The 25931-nt window shown below is 43.1% G+C and overlaps 1 protein-coding gene across 3 annotated transcripts in view; it reads left to right on the top strand.

The window, feature by feature from the left end:
* Nucleotides 1-25931, top strand: part of LOC130356595 (uncharacterized) — a 164370-nt gene that overhangs the window by 70540 nt on the left and 67899 nt on the right. For 2 of the 3 annotated variants that reach the window (XM_056558347.1, XM_056558346.1), the window contains exons 6-7: nucleotides 6496-6592; nucleotides 11110-11169. In XM_056558347.1, coding sequence (XP_056414322.1) covers nucleotides 6496-6592; nucleotides 11110-11133 — 121 coding nt within the window. In that variant the 3' untranslated portion in view covers nucleotides 11134-11169. Of the gene's footprint in view, nucleotides 1-6495; nucleotides 6593-11109; nucleotides 11170-11679; nucleotides 12151-25931 lie in introns of those variants that run through there. The other variant, XM_056558345.1, reaches the window with a different exon arrangement.

Raw genomic sequence — 25931 nt, forward strand, 5'->3', positions numbered from 1 at the left:
TGTGTAGAATCGGAAGCCCCAAAATTAACAAAATTTCGTTTTTTCCAATTTTGTCCATAACTATTTCTTTTTTTTTTGTTTTGCTGTAGATCTTGTGCTGAAATGACTGATGTCATTACAAAGCAAAATTAGTAGCGCATAAAAGAAGCCCTCATATAGGTCTGTAGGTGGAAAAATGAAAGCGTTATGATTTTTAGAAGATGAAGAGGAAAAAAATTAAAAAGTGCAAAAATAGAAAAACCCTGAGTCCTTAAGGGATTAATAGAAGCAATTTACAAATCTGTTTAACTTTCTGGAACCAGCCTATTAAAAAAAATTGTTTACCACTGGAGTACCCCTTTAATAAAAAGTTTTTGGATCTGAAAGTGCCCATTTAAAAGCACATACCACCAGATCAAATTATTTCATTTTTGACAGCTTGTAGGTAAATTTCTGTATTTCCCTACATGAGGTTAAATAGGCACTGTCAGATTTAAAAAAAAATTTATTTGTTGTACATCTTTGCAAAACCTTTCAAAGGCTACTTTCACACTGCTGCTGGGCTCCGCCACAAACGGCCGTTAAGGCTTTCTTTTTCTTTTTTGCCTTTAACGACCGTTAGTGTGACAGAGCCCAACGGGAGGCATAACGGGCACTGAGGATCCCATTTACTATAATGGGATTCTCTGACATCCGATATTGCAGCTGTTATTCAGCCGAAAGATAGCGGGAGAAAAAAACGGTGCAAGCATAAATTTTTCTCCCACTATCTTCTAACGGCCGTCAGTGTGAAAGGAGCCCAATATACTTCATAAAAAATGTTGATATCCTTATTATAGAAATCATGGCTTATAAAATCATGGTCTTGTCCAAGCTGAGCACAGGCATGGACAAAGTCCAGTAAGTGAGGGTGGGCAAGCACTCCTCTGTGTTTAATAGGACAGGAGAGAGCACGGAGGAGTACTATCAGACAGGAGATAGCACAGAGGATTCCTATTAGACAGGAGAGAGTACAGGGGAGTGCTATCAGACAGGAGAGAGCACAGAGGAGTCCTATCAGACAGAAGAGAGTACAGAGGAGTGCTATCAGACTGGAGAGAGCACAGAGGAGTACTATCAGATAGAAGAGAGCACAGAGGAGTCCTATCAGACAGGAGAGAGTACAGAGGAGTGCTATCAGACAGGAAAGAGCACAAAGGAGTCATATCAGACAGGAGAGAGCACAGAGGAGTCATATCAGACAGGAAAGAGCACAGAGGAGTCATATCAGACAGGAGAGAACACAGAGGAGTGCTATCAGACAGGAGAAAGAAAAGAGGAGTGCTATCAGACAGGAGAGAGCACAGAGGAGTCCTATCAGACAGGAGAAAGCACAGAGGAGTCCTATCAGACAGGAGAAAGCACAGAGGAGTCCTATCAGACAGGAGAGAACACAGAGGAGTCCTATCAGACAGGAGAGAGCACAGAGGAGTGCTATCAGACAGGAGAGAGCACAGAGGAGTCCTATCAGACAGAAGAGAGCACAGAGGAGTACTATCACACAGGAGACAGAACAGAGGAGTACTAGCAGACAGGAGAGAGTACAGAGGAGTCCTATTTACTATAATGGGATTCTCTGACATCCGATATTGCAGCTGTTATTCAGCCGAAAGATAGCGGGAGAAAAAAACGGTGCAAGCACAATTTTTTTTTCCCACTATCTTCTAACGGCCGTCACACTGCCGGGCACTAATGGCAGTGTGAAAGGAGCCTAATATACTTCATAAAAAATGTTGATATCCTTATTATAGAAATCATGGCTTATAAAATCATGGTCTTGTCCAAGCTGAAGCACAGGCATGGACAAAGTCCAGTAAGTGAGGGTGGGCAAGCACCCCTCTGTGTCTAATAGGACAAGAGAGAGCACAGAGGAGTACTATCAGACAGGAGAGAGCACAGAGGAGTACTATTAGACAGGAGAGAGTACAGGGGAGTGCTATCAGACTGGAGAGAGCATAGAGGAGTCCTATCAGACAGGAGAGAGTACAGAGGAGTGCTATCAGACAGGAAAGAGCACAGAGGAGTCATATCAGACAGGAGAGAGCACAGAGAAGTGCTATCAGAAAGGAGAGAGCACAGAGGAGTCCTATCAGACAGGAGAAAGCACAGAGGAGTCCTATCAGACAGGAGAGAACACAGAGGAGTCCTATCAGACAGGAGAGAGCACAGAGGAGTACTATCAGACATGAGAGAGCGCAGATGAGTGCTATCAGACAGGAGAGAGCACAGAGGAGTCCTATCAGACAGGAGAGAGTACAGAGGAGTGCTATCAGACAGGAAAGAGCACAGAGGAGTCATATCAGACAGGAGAGAGCACAGAGAAGTGCTATCAGAAAGGAGAGAGCACAGAGGAGTACTATCAGACAGGAGAGAGCACAGAGGAGTGCTATCAGACAGGAGAGAGCACAGAGGAGTCATATCAGACAGGAGAAAGCACAGAGGAGTCCTATCAGACAGGAGAGAGCACAGAGGAGTGCTATCAGACAGAAGAGAGCACAGAGGAGTCCTATCAGACAGGAGAGAGCACAGAGGAGTGCTATCAGACAGGAGAGAGCACAGAGGAGTCATATCAGACAGGAGAAAGCACAGAGGAGTCCTATCAGACAGGAGAGAGCACAGAGGAGTGCTATCAGACAGAAGAGAGCACAGAGGAGTCCTATCAGACAGGAGAGAGCACAGAGGAGTACTAGCAGACAGGAGAGAGTACAGAGGAGTCCTATTTACTATAATGGGATTCTCTGACATCCGATATTGCAGCTGTTATTCAGCCGAAAGATAACGGTAGAAAAAAACGGTGCAAGCACAAATTTTTCTCCCACTATCTTCTAACGACCGTCACACTGCCGGGCACTAATGGCAGTGTGAAAGGAGCCTAATATACTTCATAAAAAATGTTGATATCCTTTTTATAGAAATCATGGCTTATAAAATCATGGCCTTGTCCAAGCTGAAGCACAGGCATGGACAAAGTCCAGTAAGTGAGGGTGGGCAAGCACTCCTCTGTGTCTAATAGGACAGGAGAGAGCACAGAGGAGTACTATCAGACAGGAGAGAGCACAGAGGATTCCTATTAGAGAGGAGAGAGTACAGGGGAGTGCTATCAGACAGGAGAGAGCACAGAGGAGTCCTATCAGACCGAAGAGAGTACAGAGGAGTGCTATCAGACTGGAGAGAGCACAGAGGAGTACTATCAGATAGGAGAGAGCACAGAGGCATCCTATCAGACAGGATAGAGTACAGAGGAGTGCTATCAGACAGGAAAGAGCACAGAGGAGTCATATCAGACAGGAGAGAGCACAGAGGAGTCATATCAGACAGGATAGAGCACAGAGGTGTCCTATCAGACAGGAGAGAGCAGAGAGAAGTCCTATCAGACAGGAGAGAGCACAGAGGAGTCATATCAGACAGGAGAAAGCACAGAGGAGTCCTATCAGACAGGAGAGAACACAGAGGAGTCCTATCAGACAGGAGAGAGCACAGAGGAGTCTTATCAGACAGGAGAGAGCACTGAGGAGTACTATCAGACAGGAGAGAGCACAGAGGAGTGCTATCAGAAAGGAGAGAGCACTGAGGAGTACTATCAGACAGGAGAGAGCACAGAGTAGTGCTATCAGACAGGAGAGAGCACAGAGGAGTCCTATCAGACAGGAGAGAGCACAGAGGAGTACTATCACACAGGAGAGAGCACAGAGGAGTACTAGCAGACAGGAGAGAGCACAGAGGAGTACTAGCAGACAGGAGAGAGTACAGAGGAGTCCTATCAGACAGGAGAGAGCACAGAGGAGTCCTATCGGACAGGAGAGAGCACAGAGGAGTCCTATCAGACAGGAGAGAACACAGAGGAGTCCTATCAGACAGGAGAGAGCACAGAGGAGTGCTATCAGACAGGAGAGAGCACAGAGGAGTCCTATCAGACAGAAGAGAGCACAGAGGAGTACTATCACACAGGAGACAGAACAGAGGAGTACTAGCAGACAGGAGAGAGTACAGAGGAGTCCTATTTACTATAATGGGATTCTCTGACATCCGATATTGCAGCTGTTATTCAGCCGAAAGATAGCGGGAGAAAAAAACGGTGCAAGCACAATTTTTTCCCCCACTATCTTCTAACGGCCGTCACACTGCCGGGCACTAATGGCAGTGTGAAAGGAGCCTAATATACTTCATAAAAAATGTTGACATCCTTATTATAGAAATCATGGCTTATAAAATCATGGTCTTGTCCAAGCTGAAGCACAGGCATGGACAAAGTCCAGTAAGTGAGGGTGGGCAAGCACCCCTCTGTGTCTAATAGGACAAGAGAGAGCACAGAGGAGTACTATCAGACAGGAGAGAGCACAGAGGAGTACTATCAGACATGAGAGAGCACAGAGGAGTACTATCAGACATGAGAGAGTGCAGATGAGTGCTATCAGACAGGAGAGAGCACAGAGGAGTCCTATCAGACAGGAGAGAGTACAGAGGAGTGCTATCAGACAGGAAAGAGCACAGAGGAGTCATATCAGACAGGAGAGAGCACAGAGAAGTGCTATCAGAAAGGAGAGAGCACAGAGGAGTCCTATCAGACAGGAGAAAGCACAGAGGAGTCCTATCAGACAGGAGAGAACACAGAGGAGTCCTATCAGACAGGAGAGAGCACAGAGGAGTACTATCAGACATGAGAGAGCGCAGATGAGTGCTATCAGACAGGAGAGAGCACAGAGGAGTCCTATCAGACAGGAGAGAGCACTGAGGAGTACTATCAGACAGGAGAGAGCACAGAGGAGTGCTATCAGACAGAAGAGAGCACAGAGGAGTCCTATCAGACAGGAGAGAGCACAGAGGAGTACTAGCAGACAGGAGAGAGTACAGAGGAGTCCTATTTACTATAATGGGATTCTCTGACATCCGATATTGCAGCTGTTATTCAGCCGAAAGATAACGGGAGAAAAAAACGGTGCAAGCACAAATTTTTCTCCCACTATCTTCTAACGGCCGTCACACTGCCGGGCACTAATGGCAGTGTGAAAGGAGCCTAATATACTTCATAAAAAATGTTGATATCCTTTTTATAGAAATCATGGCTTATAAAATCATGGTCTTGTCCAAGCTGAAGCACAGGCATGGACAAAGTCCAGTAAGTGAGGGTGGGCAAGCACTCCTCTGTGTCTAATAGGACAGGAGAGAGCACAGAGGAGTACTATCAGACAGGAGAGAGCACAGAGGATTCCTATTAGAGAGGAGAGAGTACAGGGGAGTGCTATCAGACAGGAGAGAGCACAGAGGAGTCCTATCAGACCGAAGAGAGTACAGAGGAGTGCTATCAGACTGGAGAGAGCACAGAGGAGTACTATCAGACAGGATAGAGTACAGAGGAGTGCTATCAGACAGGAAAGAGCACAGAGGAGTCATATCAGACAGGAGAGAGCACATAGAAGTCATATCAGACAGGATAGAGCACAGAGGAGTCCTATCAGACAGGAGAGAGCAGAGAGAAGTCCTATCAGACAGGAGAGAGCACAGAGGAGTCATATCAGACAGGAGAGAGCACAGAGGAGTCCTATCAGACAGGAGAAAGCACAGAGGAGTCCTATCAGACAGGAGAGAACACAGAGGAGTCCTATCAGACAGGAGAGAGCACAGAGGAGTACTATCAGACAGGAGAGAGCACAGAGGAGTGCTATCAGACAGGAGAGAGCACAGAGGAGTCTTATCAGACAGGAGAGAGCACTGAGGAGTACTATCAGACAGGAGAGAGCACAGAGGAGTGCTATCAGAAAGGAGAGAGCACTGAGGAGTACTATCAGACAGGAGAGAGCACAGAGTAGTGCTATCAGACAGGAGAGAGCACAGAGGAGTCCTATCAGACAGGAGAGAGCACAGTGGAGTACTATCACACAGGAGAGAGCACAGAGGAGTACTAGCAGACAGGAGAGAGCACAGAGGAGTACTAGCAGACAGGAGAGAGTACAGAGGAGTCCTATCAGACAGGAGAGAGCACAGAGGAGTCCTATCGGACAGGAGAGAGCACAGAGGAGTACTATCAGACAGGAGAGATAACAGAGGAGCGCTATCAGACAGGAGAGAGAACAGAGGAGTTCTATCAGACAGGAGAGAGTACAGAGGAGTACTATCAGACAGGCATAGTTTGATACATTTGGAGAAAACTAACGTTTGAGCATACAGAATTTAATTACCGTACATAAGGAAAATGCTACAGTATGATTTGAAATGTATGAACATATCAGAGCCGGATTACTAAGAATTACCGAGAATTACTAAACTGTGTGATTTTCTCCCCATCTTGATGCAAGAGTCAGGCTTTGTAGAAAGGTCCCAGAAATGTCTCTGCTGTTCAAAATTGCATTACATTACTATTCAATCGAGACAAAAAAAAAAGGAGTATCTCTTCTTATATAATGTTTGTTAACAACTTTAGACAATGAAAATAACCAATCATTGCTTTTATGTCATATTTCTTCCTTTTCTAAATTGTAGTTTTTTTTACAATGAATGGAGTTATTGGCGATGGATTTGTTTTCTGTTGATGATTTCTGCCCTTATACCAATGTGTCTTTGTAAAAAAAGAATCATGGTATGTATTTAAATATGTCTTTAATGTTCCCTGACAAAAAAGTCAATTTTCCATTGACTTGAATCAAGTATAAATTATGTAACAAATGAGATTATAAATGCTGGTACAATTAGATTAAGTAGAGCGTTAATAACAACAAATGATGCCCTATGTGTTGTGTTCATAAGGTTGAGAAGAAAGCGATGATCAGCAGGGACCCAGTGAGCCTTGGAACAACAGTGGTGGGGAATCTGGCAAGTGAGAATTGCCTGGCCCATTAAGAAATAAACAAAAATAAATCAACACTGGGAAAACCCTCTATAGGACCCCCACTTTAAAGAGTACCTGTCACTAAATAAACTTTTGTAAACTATCTCAGGCTATGTTCCCTAACTACTCCTAACACCCCCTCTGCCCTTAAAAAATGTTTGAGGGCTTTAAAAAGGTCTGTATCTTATCTTTATTCTTGCTCACATTGTGTGAGCTGCCAGCAGGAGGATGTGGGCGTGGGGGGGACTGCTTCTGCCTTCACTTCGCGGGGAAGGGGAGGTCCCCCTCTTGTCCTCAGTGCACAGAGCACCACTTGTCCTCAGTAAACAGAGCCCTGCTTATCCTCAGTGTACAGAGCCCATCTTGTGCTCAGTGTACAGGGCCCTGCTTGTCCTCAGTGTACAGAGCCCTGCTTGTCCTCACTGCACAGAGCCCTGTTTGTCCTCAGTGTACAGAACCCTGCTTGTCCTCGGTGTACAGAGCCCTGCTTGTCCTCAGTGTACACAACCCTTCTTGTCCTCAGTGTACAGAGCCCTGCTTGTCCTCAGTGTACAGAGCCCTGCTTGTCCTCACTGCACAGAGCCCTGCTTGTCCTCAGTGTAGAGAGCCTTGCTTGTCCTCAGTGTACAGAGCCACGCTTGTCCTCAGTAAACAGAGATCTGCTTGTCCTCAGTAAACAGAGCCCTGCTTGTCCTCAGTATACAAAGCCCTGCTTGTCCTCAGTGCACAGAGTGCCGCTTGTCCTCACTGCAAAGAGCGCCAGTTGTCCTCACTGCACAGAGCGCCGCTTGTCCTCAGTGTACAGAGCCCTGCTTGTCCTCAGTGTACAGAGTGCCACTTGTCCTCAGTGTACAGAGCCCCACTTGTCCTCAGTGTACAGAGCACCGGTTGTACCCAGTCTACAGAGCTCCGCTTGTCCTCAGTGTAAAGAGCCCTGCTTGTCCTCACTGCACAGAGCCCTGCTTGTCCTCAGTGTACAGAGCCCTGCCTGTCCTCAGTGTACAGAGCCCTTCTTGTCCTCAGTGTACAGGACCCTGCTTGTCCTCAGGGTACAGAGCCCTGCTTGTCCTCAGTGCACAGATCCCTGCTTGTCCTCAGTGTACAAAGCCCTGCTTGTCCTCAGTGTACAGAGCCCTGCTTGTCCTCAGTGTACAGAGCGCCGCTTGTCCTCACTGTACAGAGCCCTGCTTGTCCTCACTGTACAGAGCCCTGCTTGTCCTCAGTGCACAGAGTGCCGCTTGTCCTCAGTGTACAGAGCCCCGCTTGTCCTCAGTGTACAGAGCACCGGTTGTACTCAGTCTACAGAGCCCCGATTGTCCTCAGTGTACAGAGTGTCGCTTGTCCTCAGTATACAGAGCCCTGCTTGTTCTCACTGTACAGAGCGCTGCTTATCCTCAGTGTACAGAGCCCCACTTGTCCTCAGCATATAGAGCCCTGCTTGTCCTCACTGTACAGAGCGCCGCTTGTCCTCAGTGTACAGAGCCCTGCTTGTCCTCACTGCACAGAGCCCTACTTGTCCTCAGTGTACAGAGCCTTGCTTGTCCTCAGTGTACAGAGCCCCGCTTGTCCTCAGTAAACAGAGACCTGCTTGTCCTCAGTATACAGAGCCCTGCTTGTCCTCAGTATACAGAGCCCTGCTTGTCTTCACTGCACAGAGCGCCGCTTGTCCTCAATGCACAGAGCGCCGCTTGTTCTCAGTGTACAGAGCCCCAATTGTCCTCAGTGTACAGAGCCCTGCTTGTCCTCAGTGTACAGAGCCCTGCTTGTCCTCAGTGTACAGAGCCATGCTTGTCCTCAGTGTACAGAGCCCTGCTTGTCCTCACTGTACAGAGTCCTGCTTGTCCTCAGTGTATAGAGTGCCGCTTGTCCTCAGTGTACAGAGCCCCGCTTGTCCTCAGTGTACAGAGCCCTGCTTGTCCTCACTGCACAGAGCCCTGCTTGTCCTCACTGCACAGAGCCCTGCTTGTCCTCAGTGTACAGAGCCCTGCTTGTCCTCACTGCACAGAGCCCTGCTTGTCCTCAGTACACAGAGCCCTGCTTGTCCTCAGTGTACACAGCCCGCTTGTCCTCAGTGTACAGAGCCCCGCTTGTCCTCAGTGTACAGAGCACCAGTTGTACCCAGTTTACAGAGCCCCGCTTGTCCTCAGTGTAAAGAGTCCTGCTTGTCCTCAGTGTACAGAGCACTGCTTGTCCTCAGTGTACAGAGCCCTGCTTGTCCTCACTGCACGGAGTGTCACTTGTCCTCACTGCACAGAGCACCGCTTGTCCTCAGTGTACAGAGTGCCGCTTGTCCTCAGTATACAGAGCCCTGCTTGTTCTCAGTATACAGAGCCCTACTTGTTCTCACTGTACAGAGCGCTGCTTGTCCTCAGTGTACAGAGCCCCGCTTGTCCTCAGTGTATAGAGCCCTGCTTGTCCTCACTGTACAGAGCGCCGCTTGTCCTCAGTGTACCGAGCCCTGCTTGTCCTCACTTCACAGAGCCCTGCTCGTCCTCAGTACACAGAGCCCTGCTTGTCCTCAGTGTACAGAGTCCTGCCTGTCCTCAGTGTACAGAGCCCTTATTGTCCTCAGTGCACAGATCCCTGCTTGTCCTCGGTGTACAGAGCCCTGCTTGTCCTCAGTGTACAGAGCCCTGCTTGTCCTCGCTGTACAGAGCGCCGCTTGTCCTCAGTGTACAGAGCCCTGCTTGTCCTTACTGCACGGAGTGTCACTTGTCCTCACTGCACAGAGCACTGCTTGTCCTCAGTGTACAGAGTGCCGCTTGTCCTCAGTATACAGAGCCCTGCTTGTTCTCACTGTACAGAGCGCTGCTTGTCCTCAATGCACAGAGCCCTGCTTGTCCTCAGTGTACAGAGCCCTGCCTGTCCTCAGTGTACAGAGCCCTTCTTGTCCTCAGGGTACAGGGCCCTGCTTGTCCTCAGGGTACAGAGCCCTGCTTGTCCTCAGTATACAGAGCCCTGCGGGGTATGCATGTGAGCACAGCGCTCCTGTCTGTCTGATTGACAGGCAGGGAGCTGCGCTGAGCTGGTCACATTCTCAGCCAGCGGTCTGCGATTACGAACTCACTGCCAGGCCAGCATGAGTCCAAAATCAATGAAAATGCTTGCAGCCAGGAACTCCTAGGGAGACCCCTAGTGGCCACATTTTCAAACTGAATTTTTTTTAAATCTTTTTATAAAATCCAATTTGAAAGTAGTTTAATATTGAATAAACTTTAACACATCAAAAAAATTTTTTATGAAAGGTACTCTTTAACAAAAGCTGTCCCTAAATACTCAATAAATTCAATGAAGCTTTATTGCTAATATGGCAGTGAAATAAAATAATATTTGTATGCCACTAAAAAAACTAATTTCAAGTAAAGTAGAATAACCTGAAACAAAAGGTATATGCAATGTGTAAGAGGTTCAAAAATATTGTAGTCTATATTAATGATGAAAATATAGTTACTTGATACTATAGATCCTCTGTTTTTTACTACTAGATACTTTTGTTACATAATAATTTTGAAAACTTAAATAGAAAGTATGGAGGTGAAATCGACTGCATCGTTTACAAACTTGGGGCTTGTTATGTCACCCCTTCTGTTCTGTGTTTACCACTGCATTGTACTGTATGTAAAAGTAATCTTTAGTGCTGCTTTCATGGGCGTAGCTAAGTACACAGTCCACACTTGCTCACCTTATATCCTTCTGAACTCTTCGTCTTAAACTATATTTGCTCAGAAAAACTAAATATAAATGGACTTAAAGGGTTATCCAGGAATAGAAAACACAACTACTTTCTTTTAAAAACAGCTCCCCGTTTGTCTACAGGTTGGGTGTGGTTCTGCAGCTCAGTTTCATTGAAGTGAATGGAGCCAAGTTGTAAAACCACACCCAACCTGGAGACAGACGGGAAGCTGTTTTTGAAAGAAATTAGCTGTGTTTTTCTATTCCTGGATAACCCCTTTAAAGCACAACTCCAACATTTTTGCAGCAGCAGGAAAACTTTTTAAACTGCCACCGATTTCTTAGGCCACTCCTAAAGCGAATGGTCTACAGATTTGCCAAAAGGTTCCATGCAAGTCTATGGAACTATCAGCATATCTGTAGAATGCCCGCTTTAAAAGTTTATCCATCCACCACAACAATGTTGGAGTTGCGTTTTAACACAGGTAGAGTGCTTTCTTTAATTAAGACAGTATTTTGTGGTGGGAAAGGTGTTCTCTACTGGGTACTTGTTGATTGCAGGGGCCTATCCCGGCTAAACTGTCCTCCCTCCACAGTTCCTCCCAATCATGGAAAGATAGCTGATGGCCCAAATGGACTAAATCGGGATTCATCAGGTTGGCATCTTTTACAAACCTCTACACCAGAAATGCATTTTCTTTTTTCTAGAACATATAACCAGTACCACCATATCAGTAAAATGAAAGCATCATTTCCTTTATATAACTACAGAATATAAATGAAATCTCTTTGGGACAACCATAAAAAATGGGTTTCCCACAGAAGGTGGCCAATATACATAATATGGTAGAACTGAAAATCTGTCATGAAATGTGGTCTACATAATGGGGTGGTTTTCCCAAAGAGGGGGTTTTAATATACATTAAAATATCTATATTTGCTGCACCAACAAAGGATGCTTTCGGTCCTCTCATGACAGTAAATCTGTGAATAGGCAAGCCATAACCATCAGAGAGAATATTGTTTAGATTACTTTAATATCAGTAACTTCTCCAATTGTAATGTGTATAAAGTTCTATAAAACCAATTGTAAAGAAACCTGTTTTTTTTTTTTGTTTCATCTCAATTGTTTCTTCAGAATGAAATAATATACTCTTTTTTCACAGTTTGTTGAATGACATGTTTTGCCATATGTGCCAGAAAATCTCCATGAGGATAAGTCAAATGGATCCACAGGCCCTTGTTTACTGAACAGAGGCCATACATTTCCTTCTGGCCCTATTCCTCCTCTATACATTGTGGTTTCCCATTTTTTTGTGGCATATGTTTTTTAACAATGAAGCCTATGGGTGACAGATGCCATAAAGTGCCAACAGTTTAACATATATATCTAAGATTTAGGGATGCACGCTGTAGATAAGTGTGAATGGAACCTTATCTAGTGTTTACAATTTTTTTCATATTCAACTTTTCCATTTATTAATATTTAAAAAACACACATATAGCCTGATATTTAGAATATTTAGAATTTAAACTTTATTTTGTATTTAAGTTATAGATGTATGTTATACATTTATTCACAAGAACCTCTTTAGTGAGAACACTTTAGTGAGTCAAAGATAAATTAAATGTTAGCAATTTTATACATACCTTTTCTTGTATACTTATGTATTGTTTGGTTTTTATTTAACCATACATGTAAGACTGGGTTCACATATGTCCGGTGTCCGGCACAGTTTCCAGTGTGGGCACTGTAAATCAGATTGTATTACTCTGTCACCCAGCAAGATGCCTCTGTACCAGGATACTCCACGCACAACTGCTCCAGCAAGAGCTTGCTCCTTTTTAAGAACTGCATACATTATGTTAACATATCAGACTTTAACTGTTATATCATATGTATATTTTTAAAGGTAAGATCACATCAACAGGTGCCTCCAGCCAAGTCTTTTATTATGAATGACTTGGTTTTAGTTTATTTATATTGGATGGGAGGGTATTTGGACTGGTGGGGTTTGTGTGTCCGGGCATCTTTTTAGTTCCAGTCTGGCCCTGGGTCTGTAGCTACAGATGTAAATAGACAGCTTTGAGGAGCTTTCATGGTCATTGGTTTTGAAGAAAGGTGGGAGCAGAAGGTTAAGGGAGCCACAAAACTCTGAATTAGCGTGGTTGGCAGAAAATGCTGGGTACTAGAAAATAAGATGTCTGATTATGGGGGTCCGGCCTTTGGGACCCTGAAGATCTCTGTGACATCAAGACAATGTCTGCCCAAAACCAGCGTTCTGCACATAAATGTTTAGAACACCGCAGTGCCTGGCTGTAGATCGTAAGGGGTCCCAGCGGCTGGATCATCCGCGATCAGACATCTAGGGGTGGAGTACCCCTCTAAGATATTCTATAGGAGGTGCATACTGCATCCCATCTCCAAAATGCCAAAGTATTAAAAAAAAAATTCTTCCAGAGGCACTGTGATACTGGGGTTTCCATCACGCTTTCCTCAGTTAATGCAGTACATTGTTGTGAGAGCAGTTTAGGTTTATATTTTATTATCATGTAGCCTTAGTTTTTTGTGTGAAATTTTCTTCTATTAAAAATCTTGTTCATGCAATAACTGAGTTTCTCCTTTCGACACTCATGATTTGATTTATTAACAAATACTGCAATGCCTGGATACATCAACATACCCACTTCAGTGTTTAGTGTGCTATAACGTATATACATTCCAGTTCTCTTATAGGACAAATGACATATTTATAGTCTAAATCCTTTAGGTCAGACAACACTATACTGTTACTGTAAATATGAGAAGGAGAAATCTGACACATCTTTAATCATAAGAGCGGCAGAAAACCTTTTTATTTTTTTTGTTGTCTTGGGCAGTTCTTATTCATGGTTGCATACATTTCGTTGCTGCCATCTCTTGGCTCTGACTTTGCTGACATTGGCTTAACCTCTGCATAAGTGGTTTCTTGATCAATATTTTGAGGCAGATTATTTGCTTTACTTTTTGCATCGTATTTAACCTTTGTGTAGACAAGTTCATCATCTTGTTGTGATGTATTCTGTAAGAATCAAGCGGAAATTATTGTCAGGTTTACAAATGCATTAAATGTATTAAATGCAAGCAAGTCGTTTTCACCAATTAACCAGTTAAGGGCCAGATTTATATTCCTACAGATAATTCTACACTATTTTATTTATTTAAAGGGGAACTCTGTATTTCAGAAAAAGGGAAAATTACACAGAAGAGTTGTGGGTTTGTGACCTAGATCCTGTGACATGCATTGTACCAGCAGCTTCCTGGATCCTTCCTCTCTCCCGAGACAATGCATCATCCTCTGTTGTCTCAGGGGGATTGTCTTGATCTTGTTTCTGTTTTTCTCGGACTGTCAACAGCCTATAGCCAACATCACATCTCACATTTAGGGAAAATTAGGTCTGTTTACAGCATGCTGCCTTGTGCTGAACGATGCTACAGGCAGAGGAGTAGACAGATAATGAATACAGCAAGTGCTGCAACCCCGCTAACCCACTGATGTAATGGTAATGTTTAATAGTCTTCTGTTAAATGAGATGTTCTGCAACAGCTCTGGGCAGGGAACAGGCAGAATTGCTCTTGGAGGGGAATAGGGGGGGTGGGGTGGGAGGGCTGTGATGAAGAGCTGAGGGAAAGCAATACATTCTGGAAATTATAGTACTGAGCAACTGCTCAACCAGGAAGTACAACCAGAAAGTTAAGGACTAAGACTGCTTAAACAATTTTTTAAACAAATTTTTTGTGGTTTCAGAACTGGGGAAAACAGCTATGCTTTATACTTCTGTAGCATTTTTCTTTTTTCTCTGATGTTGGAATAGCTCTTTAACAGCAGCACTGTAAAAATAATTACCGGATACCAAATGTCTGCAGATGAAGTCTACAGATGAAGGCAAAAATTTAAAGGGGTATTCCAGGCAAAACCTTTTTTTTATAAATATCAACTGGCTCCGGAAAGTTAAACTGATTTGTAAATTACTTCTATTAAAAAATATTAATCCTTCCAATAGTTATAAGCTTCTGAAGTTTTCTGTCTAACTGCTCAATGATGATGTCACGTCCCGGGAGCTGTGCATGATGGGAGAATATCCCCATAGGAACTGCACAGCTCCCGGGACGTGAGTCATCAGAGAGCAGTTAGACAGAAAACAACAACTCAACTTCAGAAGCTAATAACTATTGAAAGGATTAAGATTTTTTAATAGAAGTAATTTACAAATCTGTTTAACTTTCCGGAGCCAGTTGATATATAAAAAAAAGTTTTGGCCTGGAATACCCCTTTAAGTTGACACAACACAATGTTGCAGTGTCTCAGCCATGGTGAGTCTTTCTCAAGCTTGAGGAAAGTTTACAACAGCTGAAATATTGTAGATTCTGTTGTGAGTAAACTTGCACTTTCATATGTTGTCTTGGCAAGTAAAAGTTTGGACAAATTCTAAGCAAATACTACAGACAAACTTAAGACAAAAAGGTGTTGTTTCTGGAAGAAAGCACCTATGTTTTTCTAAGCCTGGAAAAACCCCTTTAAGGCAGATGTCTGGTAGATGAGTGTGTGAGCATGTATGACCAGACAACATGAGGTCTAATATTTATAGGGAAAGAAGCTCATGAGACATCTGCTTCCCATAGAGGTCACTGTTTTACTTTACAAAAAAGGATTTGACCTGAAAGTAGGACAGTGCGGATATTACAATCCTCACTGACTACAAAGACTGCTTTTAGTGCATAAATACAAGTAAACATGTTGCTGCTACATAGACTGGGAAATTACCCTTATCTCAGCATAGGTGATATATTCTGGTTTCTTCTCCCTTGGCTTCTTGTGGTTACTAAATACAATTTCTCGGTATACCACATTTTCTTCTTGAGTCTAAATATGGGCACAAAACAAAATAATTTTTTAGGTCTTTATATTGCTTAAAAAAAAAAAAGATCCAAATATCCATGTATTGCAGAATAACCTATTTATGTCACTTTGAGGTTTTATTTTATGAAAGTTTTAAACAGACATGGCTTCTTGTAATGACAGATTTTAGATGTTGCAAATGCATACAGTTCATTGTGGGAGCGCTAAAGCACACATGCACCCTTTTCCAAATTATTATGCAAATTCTATTTAACCCCTTAAGGACCACGGATGTAAATGTACGTCCTGGTTTGTGGTACTTCCCACACCAGGACGTACATTTATGTCCTGTGTATGACCATGATCATCGGAACGGTGCTTGCGTCATACACGGCAGGTTCCGGCTGCTAGCAGCAGCAGCCGGGGACCTGCTACCTGCTCGTAATGGCCAACATCTGCAATCGCGCGGATGTCCGCCATTAACCCCTCAGATGCCGTGATCAATACAGATCACGGCATCTGCGGCAGTGCGGTACTTTGAATGGATGATCGGATCGCCCGCAACGCTGCGGCAGCGATCCGATCATCCAGCATGGCGACCGGAGGTCTCCTCACCTTGCTCCGGCCGTCTCCCGGGGTCTTCTGCTCTGGTCTGAGATCGAGCAGACCAGACGAGAAGATCACCGATAATACTGATCGGTGCTATGTCCTATGCATAGCACTGAACAGTATTAGCAATCAAATGATTGCTATAGATAGTCCCCTATGGGGACATAAAAAGTAAAGTTGAAAAATCCCCTCCCCCAATAAAAATTTTAATTGTCAGTTTTTCCCATTTTACCCCCAAAAGGCGTAAAAAAATTTTTAACAAACATATTTGGTATCGCCGCGTGCGTAAATGTCCGAACTATAAAAATATAATGTTAATGATCCTGTACGGTGAATGGCGTAAACATAAAAAAAAAAAAAAGTCCAAAAATGCTGCTTTTTTGTCACATTATCTAAAAGTTTTATATATGCAAATGTGGTATCGATAAAAAGTACAGATGATAGAGCAAAAATTAGCCCTCATACTGCCCTATTTATTGTAAAATGAAAAAGTTATAGGTGGTCAAAATAGGGTGGTTTTAGATTACTGATTTTGTACAAAAAGTTTTAGATTTTTTTTAAGTGGTACAAAAATATAAAAGTATCTAGCCATGGGTATCATTTTAATCGCATTGACCCACAGAATAAAGAACACGTGTCATTTCTAACGTGAAGTCTGCAGTGTGAAAACAAAACCCTCCAAAATGTGCAAAATTGGGGTTTTCATTTAAATTTCCTCCATAAAAAAATATTTTTTGGATTCGCCGTACATTTTATGGTAAAATGAGAGGTTTCATTACAGAGTACAATTGGTCACGCAAAAAACAAGCCCTTATATGGGTCTGTGGATGGAAATACAAAAGAGTTATGGATTTTAGAAGGCAAGGAGGAAAAAACGAAAATGCTAAAATAAAATTGGCCTTGTCCTTAAAGCGCCACTGTCATGAAATTTTTGTGCAATAACCTGCACCGCCTTTGTACTGTGTGCAGGTGGTGGGTACAGCAATATTTTTACCTGAAATTTGCAGGCTTTCATGACTGCAAAAAAGGCTTTTATTCACTGTATGTCCGAGCTGGGACCTCTGTGTGATTGACACACAGGTCCCAGCGCATGCGCCCTTCAGCTAATCTAACCTGCGCGCCGCTGTGTGTCATCCAGCAAGCGCTCGCTCCCACTGCTGTCTTCCTCCTCAGTGTGCCTGCGCACTGTTAGGTGCAGAGGTCTCAGGGCTCTTTTTATCACTGAAAACAATCTCAGACACCTGTGATAATTAGATTGCCAGGTGAGCCCAATTTAAGGAAAAACTGCTTAAGTTGGGTGTTCCACATTATTAAGCTGAACACCATTTTCAAGCAATATGGGGAAGAAAAAGGATTTATCTGCTGCCGAAAAGAGTGAAATAGTTCAATGCCTTGGCGGAGGTATGAAAACATTAGATATTTCACAAAAACTTAAGCGTGATCATCGCACTATTAAGAGATTTGTGGCTGATTCAGAGCACAGACGGGTTTGTGCAGATAAAGGCACATTGAGAAAGATTTCTGCCAGATCCATGCATCGGATCAAGAGAGCAGCTGCTAAAATATCATTACATAGCAGCAAACAGATATTTGAAGCTGCTGATGCCTCTGGAGTCCTACGGACGTCAAGGTGTAGAGTTCTCCAGAGTCTTGCAACTGTGCATAAACCTTCTATTTGGCCACCATTAACCAATGCTCACAAGCAAACACGGCTGCATTGGGCAGAAAAATATATTAAGACTAATTTTCTGTTCACTGATGAGTGCCGTGCAACCCTGGATGGTCCAGATAGATGGAGTAGTGGATGCTTGGTGGATGGCCACCCTGTTCCGCCAAGGCTATGATGTCAGCAAGGTGGTGGAGTCATGTTTTGGGCCGGAATCATGGGAAGAGAGCTGGTCGTCCCCTCTAGGGTCACCGAAGGTGTAAAGATGACCTCTGCAAAGTATGTGGAGTTTCTGACTGACCACTTTCTTCCCTGGTACAGAAGGAAGAACTATGCTTACCGTAATTAAATCCTCTTTATGCATGACAATGCCCCATCTCATGCTGCAAAGAATACCTCTGCATCAATGGCTGCTATGGGGATAGAAGGAGAGAAACTCATGGTGTGGCCTCCATCCTCCCCTGACCTCAATCTTATTGAGAACCTTTGGAGCATTCTCAAGTAAAAGATCTACGATGGTGGGAGGCAGTTTACATCCAAACAGCAGCTCTGGGAGGCTATTCTGACATCTTGCAAACAAATTCAAGAAGACTGTCCAAAAACTCACAAGTTCAATGGATGCAAGACTTGTGAAGCTGCTATCAAATAAGTGGTCCTATGTTAAAATGTAACGTGACCTGTTAAAATATTTAAAAAGTTACAATGTTGTTCAAAGTTTGATTGAAATAGCTTTATATTTCAGTAAATATGGTACAAACACAACAAATGACAATTTTTAGTTCTATATAACCTATAAAGTGCTTTGAAACTTACTGTGCGTAATAATTTTGAACAGTGCATTGTAAGTTTATTATGTTTAAAAAAAATACTGTTCTCATTAGGAGGTTTGTTCAATAAAATTTGAATTGTATTCTTAATAGCTGATAACATGAGAATTATGCTGACTGTTATTTACATCAATGATTTAGGTAAATGAGAAAAATATCATTTGTGTAATAATTTGGAACAGGGTGTACTGTGTCTAGCCAAAAATGTAAGTGGTGTGTGAATTTTTTTAATCATCTGTGTACTGACCCAACTTTATGTGCCCAAGCTGAGGGCCAATATAAAAACTAAATTTAAGCCACTGTTTTAACCAAAGGATTACTGCTGCAGAGAGGGAGGGAAGTATTTGGGTGGTATGCTAAATGCAAAGGGTGGGGACTCATGCAGGGAGTGTGGGAAGGAAGCCTTTGGACACTACCTGGGATTTAGGGTCAGACACTTTATACTGAGGGTGAGAGGTAGGGAATAAGAAATGGTTTAAAGAAGTTGGGACTTATAGTTTAGAGAAGCATGGTACCATCTACAAAACCAGAAATACTGCTGCTAAACATGCAGAAATCACAAAACATGAGTGTAAGGAAGACTAAGGCTAGGTTCACACGGCCATTGTGCTCCGACATGCTCAGGGTCTATTCGTCTCTTTTTTCTTTCTTTTTTTTTTTTGACAAACTGACCCTGAAGGGGTTGAGTAAAACTAACATCGTCGGGACCTGATGGATCCCATTGACGTGATGGGGGTGTGTTGGGTGTCTGGTATTTTACAGGAGTTGAGCGGAGAAAAATTAGGTTATGCACTATGATTTTATTTACTATTACTTAATTAAGGTACCTATTAACCCCTTAGGGATGCAGGCTTTTTTCATTTTTCCACTTTCCTTTTTTCCTCTTCACCTTCTAAAAATCATAATTTTTCCACTTTCAATTTTCCACCTATAGACCTATATGAGGGCTTGTTTTTTGTGCCACCAACTTTACTTTGTAATGACATCAATCATTTCACCACAAAATTGTTTGAAAAGATTGTTTGTGGGACAAAATTGAAAAAAAAAAATAAAAAACGAAAAAAAATATATTTCTATGCAGTGCACTTTTCAGTGAAAATGGCACAGTCTTTATTTTGTAGGTCCATACGATTAAAATAATACCCAACTTATATAGGTTTTATTTTGTTTTACTTTTTTTTTAAAATGATAACTTTTTGTGCGAAAATTTGTACATTTAAAATTGTCCTCTTCTGACCCCATAACTTTTCTATTTTTCCATATACAAGGATATGTAAGGGCTCATTTTTTGCACTGTGATCTGTAGTTTTATCAGCACCAGTTTTGTTTTGATGGGACTTTTTGGTTACCGTATTTATCGGCGTATAACACGCACTTTTTAGGCTAAAATTTTTAGCCTAAAGTCTGTGTGCGTGTTATACGCCGATACACCCCCAGGAAAGGCAGGGGGAGAGAGGCCGTCGCTGCCCGCTTCTCTCCCCCTGCCTTTCCTGGGGTCTAGAGCGCTGCTGTCGGCCCTTTTCACCCCCTGGTTATCGGCGCCGCTGCCCGTTCTGTCCCCCTGACTATCGGTGCCGGCGCCGATAGCCAGGGGGAGAGAAGCGGCACCGACAGCCAGGGGGAGAGAAGGGGCAGCGGCACCCATTGCCGGCGCCGCTGCCCCGTTGCCTCCGCCCATCCCCGGTGGCATAATTACCTGAGTCCGGTCCGCGCTGCTCCAGGCCTCCGTCGTGCGTCCCCGGCGTCATTGCTATGCGCTGAACGGCGCGGCGCATGACGTCAGAGCGCCGCGCCGTGCATAGCAACGACGCTGGGGACGCACGACAGAGGCCTGGAGCAGCGCGGACCGGACTCAGGTAATAATGCCACCGGGGATGGGGGAAGGCAACGGGGCAGCGGCGCCGGCAATGGGTGCCGCTGCCCCTTCTCTCCCCCTGGCTGTCGGCGCCGCTTCTCTCCCCCTGGCTATCGGCGCCGGCACCGATAGTCAGGGGGACAGAACGGGCAGCGGCGCCGATAACCAGGGGGTGAAAAGGGCCGACAGCAGCGCTCTAGACCCCAGGAAAGGCAGGGGGAGAGAAGCGGGCAGCGACGGCCTCTCTCCCCCTGCCTTTCCTGGGGGTATATCGGGGTATACACGCGCACACATGCACCCTCATTTTTTCATGGATATTTGGGTAAAAAACTTTTTTTACCCAAATATCCTTGGTAAAATGAGGGTGCGTGTTATAGGCCGGTGCGTGGTATACCCCGATAAATACGGTACTTTTTGATTTTTTTTTAAAGTTTTACAAAATGACCAAAAATGCATAATTTTGGACTTGTTTGTAATAATAATCTTGGTATTGTAAACGCCATTGATCATGCGGTTTTATTAACATTATATTTTTATAGTTAATTTACACATGTGGCGATACCACATATGTTTATATTTATTTTTTTTACATATTTTGTTAACCCCTTCAGGATGAAGGGAGTATGGTACGCCCTTGTATCCTGGTACTTAAAGGGGTACTCCCATGGAAAACTTTTTTTTTTTTTTTTTAAATCATCTGGTGCCTGAAAGTTAAACAGATTTGTAAATTACTTCTATTAAAAAATCTTAATCCTTCCAGTACTTTTTAGGGGCTATAAACTACAGAGGAAATGCTTTACTTTTTTAGATTTCTCTGATGTCATGACCACAGTGCTCTCTGCTGACCTCTGCTGTCCATTTTAGGAACTGTCCAGAGCAGAAGGAACTCCCCATAGCAAACATATGCTGCTCTGAACAGTTCCTAAAATGCACAGCCGAGGTCAGCAGAGAGCACTGTGGTCATGACATCAGAGAAAAGCATTTCCTCTGTAGTATATAGCCCCTAAAAAGTACTGGAAGGATTAAGATTTTTTAATAGAAGTAATTTACAAATCTGTTTAACTTTCTGGCACCAGCTGATTTTTTAAAAAAAAGTTTTCCACGGGAGTACCCCTTTAAGGACCAAGAGCGTACCTGTATGCCCTAATCCTGTTACAAGAACCCTTTAAGCCCAGTGGGTCACGGTTGCTATAGGCAGCCAAGACCCTCTGTTAATGCCGGGCATCGCCGATCAGGCCATTGCCTGGCATTCACCCTTTAGACACAACAATCAAAGTTGATTGGGGCATCTAAAATGCATGGTTAACTATGCCAGTTAGCTCAGTGGAGCTGATCGGGACATCCGCGGCAAACTCTCGGGTCCTGATCAGCTAAGTGGACGGCAGGAGGGCCCTTACATGCCTTCTCGCTGTCCGATCAGGGCTCTGAGGCTTTGGCCAACGATGGCAGGCTAGATCAGCAGAGCACTGATAACACTGATCAATGCTATGACATAGCATTGAACAGTGTATACAATCAAAAGATTGCATGTTATAGCCCCATATGGGGAATAAAAAAAAAAGTTAAAGCGCAACTGTCATGGAAATTATACCCCCCAGACTGATAACATGATAGTTTAGATGATGATACCTGTAATGCAGCTGTACTTTTGGCTGCTGTTTATCACTCTTTATCAGCAGGAAAATAGTTTTATCGTGCGGTCAGCAACAGATGGATAGGCGTGGCTGGGGATCGTAATGCCCCACCTCCGCCACGCCTATCCCCTGTTAGTGAGTGCTGGACCACTGTGTGATTGACACACAGGTCCCCACCCCCGATGTCCATTATGTGCTGGCCGGCGTGACTCCACTGAGCCTATACATATAATGTGCACCTTTATGTTATATGACATACAGTGCCCGTACTCCTCTTCTTTCTTTTCATGGTGCCTGAGACGCGCTGCTTCTGCTTTCACTATAGGCAGAGAGCTCGCTCCCTGCCTCTAGCATTGCGCAGGAGCACTGAGCTGGCGGCAGACAACGGGAGCGAGCTCTCTGCCTGTAGTGAAAGCAGAAGCAGCGCGTCTCCGGCACCATGAGAAGAAAGAAGAGGAGTACGGGCACTGTATTTCATATAACATAAAGGTGCACATTATATGTATAGGCTCAGTGGAGTCACGCCGGCCCGCACATCATGGACATCGGGGGGGGGGGGGGGACACACCTGTGTGTCAATCACACAGTGGTCCAGCACTCACTTACAGGGATAAGAGTGGCGGAGGCGGGGCATTACGATCCCCAGTCACGCCTATCCGTCTGTTGCTGACCGCACGATAAAACTATTTTCCTGCTGATAAAGAGTGATAAACAGCAGCCAAAAGTACAGCTGCATTACACATATCATCATCTATACTATCATGGTATTAGTCTGGGGGGTATAATTTCCATGACAGTTGCGCTTTAATCATTTACCCCTTCCCTAATAAAAGTTTAAATCACCCCCTTTTTACCATTTTTTTTTTAAATAAAATATTGTTATCAAAAATAAACATAATCAAATGTGTGCAAATGTCGGAACTTTTAAAATATAAGATTAGTTAAATCGCACGGTCAATGGTGTACACGTAAAAAAACACCAAAGTCTAAAACTGTGCATTATTGATCACTCCATATACCATAACATTTTTTTATAAAAAGTGATTATAAAGTCCTATTAAAATAAATGGTACTGTTAAAAACTACAGATCACGGCGCAAAAAATTAACCCTCATATAGCCCCGTATGCAGAAAAATAAAAAAAGTTATAGGGGTCAGAAGATAACAATTTAAACATACAAATTTGGGTGCATTTAGTTATAATTTTTGAAAGTAGTAAAATTAAATATAACCTACATAAATTGGGTATCCTTGTAACCGTATGGACCTACAGAATAAATATAAGGTGTCATTTTTACCGAAAATTGCACTGTGTGGAAACGGAAGCCCCCAAAAGTTACAAAATCATGTGTTTTTTTTTTTTTCAATTTCATCCCACAAATATATATTTTTGTTTTGCTGTATATTTTGTTATTAAAGGTGTATTCCAGGCAAAAACTTTTTTTTTATATATCAACTGGCTTCGGAAAGTTAAACAGATTTGTAAATTACTTCTATTAAAAAATCTTAATCCTTCCAATAGTTATTAGCTTCTGAAGTTTTCTGTCTAACTGCTCAATGATGATGTCACGGGAGCTGTGCATGATGTTAGAATATCCCTTGCATGATGGGAGAATATTCCCATAGGAGCTGGACAGCTCCCGGGACGTGAGTCATCAGAAAGCAGTTAGACAGAAAACAGCAACTCAACTTCAGAAGCTAATAACTATTGTAAGGATTAAGACTTTTTTATAGAAGTAATTTACAAATCTGTTTAACTTTCCAGAGCCAGTTGATATATAAAAAAAAGTTTTTGCCTGGAATACCCCTTTAAATTATATATGTCATTAGAAAGTACAATTGGTGACGCAAAGAAACAAGCCCTCATATGGGTCTGTAGGTGCAAAATTGAAAGCGCTATTATTTTTTGAGGAGGAAAAAAAAGTGTAAAAACAAAAATTGGCCTGGTCCTTAGGATGAAAAAGGGTTTTGTTCTTCAGGGGCTAAATGGGAAAAGGGGGTGATTTAAACTTTTATTAGGGAAGGGGTTAATTTACACGTATTACTTTTTTAAAACTTTTTAGACAATTTTTTACTCCCTTTAGAAGACTATAACATGCAATCATTAGATTGCATATACTGAACAATGCTATGCCATAGCATTGATCAGTGTTAATGGTGCTCGAATGCTCTGGGCTGCCGTGGCTGACTGGAGCATCGGAGCACCGATCAGACGTTGAGGAGGTAGGTAAGGGCCCTCCCATCATCCTCCAGCTGATCGGGACAGCACTGTTTTTTTTTCAACTTTAGACAACGCAATTAACTTTGATTACAGTGTCTAAAGGGTTAATGGCGGGCATCACCGCGACCGGTGATGTCTGGCAATAGCCACAGTGCCAGGACCATCCTGCTATGATGTGCTCAGCTCCTGAGCGTGCGTCACAGAAGGGGAGCGGGCGCAGGATATTTATGTACGTCCTTCGTCGTTAAGATGTTAAAAAGGGGATACATTTTCCCAAACAAACACAATAACACTAAAATAATCAGTCTATGCCTATGGTCACTTGAATTTCAACTAGTGGTGTCTCACACCACTGGATGGTGCTATTGACCAAATACTTCCACCACCCACTTACTAATAGGGTGCTGCTAATCATAGCCTACCTTTTATCTTTTATGGGATTAGGTTTAGGATAGATTCACAATAGGCATAAACTGTATTAGAAAACAAGGATAGCCTCCCCTGTCCGAATAAATTTCTACCAATGCACAACGGCCAGGGGCATAACTATAGCGAGTTGCACAGGTAGCAGTTGCATCAGGCCCTGGTGCTTAAGAGGGCCCCAAAGCACATTTCCCCTATAAGAGGCCAGTATAATTGGCATATGAGGCCCTGTTGCAGATTTTGCATCAGGGCCCAGAAGCTAAAAGTTATGTCTCGACAACGGCTATGTGAACAAGCCCTAAGGTAGAACCTATTTGAGGTATTTTATTTATAAAGGGGGTCATTGTACATTTATAAAAACTTACTCTGTCAGACACCTGAATCATCTCTTGGGCTGGGCAGGAATTTTGTTTAGCACCTGTAATAAGAAATAGGCATACACATTTAATGTAACAATAAATATAAAACTAAAACTAAATAACACCAATTAAAAAAACAAATACAAACTCAAAAGGGTGTTTTTGTTGACTAACATTTTATTATAATAAATTTCCACCAAGCAATCCAGAACTGATTTTATCGATACACATTTTCTTCTTTTATCAGACGTATGAAAAGCACAAAAGAATGGGAGAAACAAAATCATTATATCAATATGGTAAAGATTAGGAAATACAGTCTCTGACTTACCCTCAGCTTTGCTTCTTTTCAGGCACCAAAATGTAACTATTGCTGCCAAACATAATACTGCTACCAAAGCACCTGAGATGAGATAGTAGGTTGTGCAATCTGCAAAGTATAACAGAGTAGAAACCAAATTTAAAACATAGTTCTTACAATGGTAGGGTCCGTACTAGTCCGTGTGCTGCAGGACACGGAGGTGAGCTGAATATTTCTGCACAGCTCTTACAATGTTTATACAATTTAATACAGTGCATTAAAATATGAATAGGCATGTATGAATAAGAAAAGAATATCTATTTAGTTGAGCCATACGTTGGTTTGGTTCCTACTGATGTATACAAAGGACTAATTCCCTGGGGAACTACCTTGGCACAAAGACCTGGAACCTTTTTTCCCATATAATGTTAACTCACCACCACTATTTCTACAGTGCCATCTGTTTCATCCCAGCTCAGTTGCATCCATCCATTTCATTACTGTGGCTGAGTCTTATAACTTCTGATCAACCACCATCTTCACTTTCAAATTTCATCCCGCTCTGTACTTTGCTACAAACCCAATCCTACCAAGCCTATGATATATCAGCACATCATCCCATGGGCAGCTGAAGTATACAGTC

The sequence above is a fragment of the Hyla sarda genome, chromosome 2 (genome assembly GCF_029499605.1).
Source record: "Hyla sarda isolate aHylSar1 chromosome 2, aHylSar1.hap1, whole genome shotgun sequence".
Taxonomy (NCBI): domain Eukaryota; kingdom Metazoa; phylum Chordata; class Amphibia; order Anura; family Hylidae; genus Hyla; species Hyla sarda.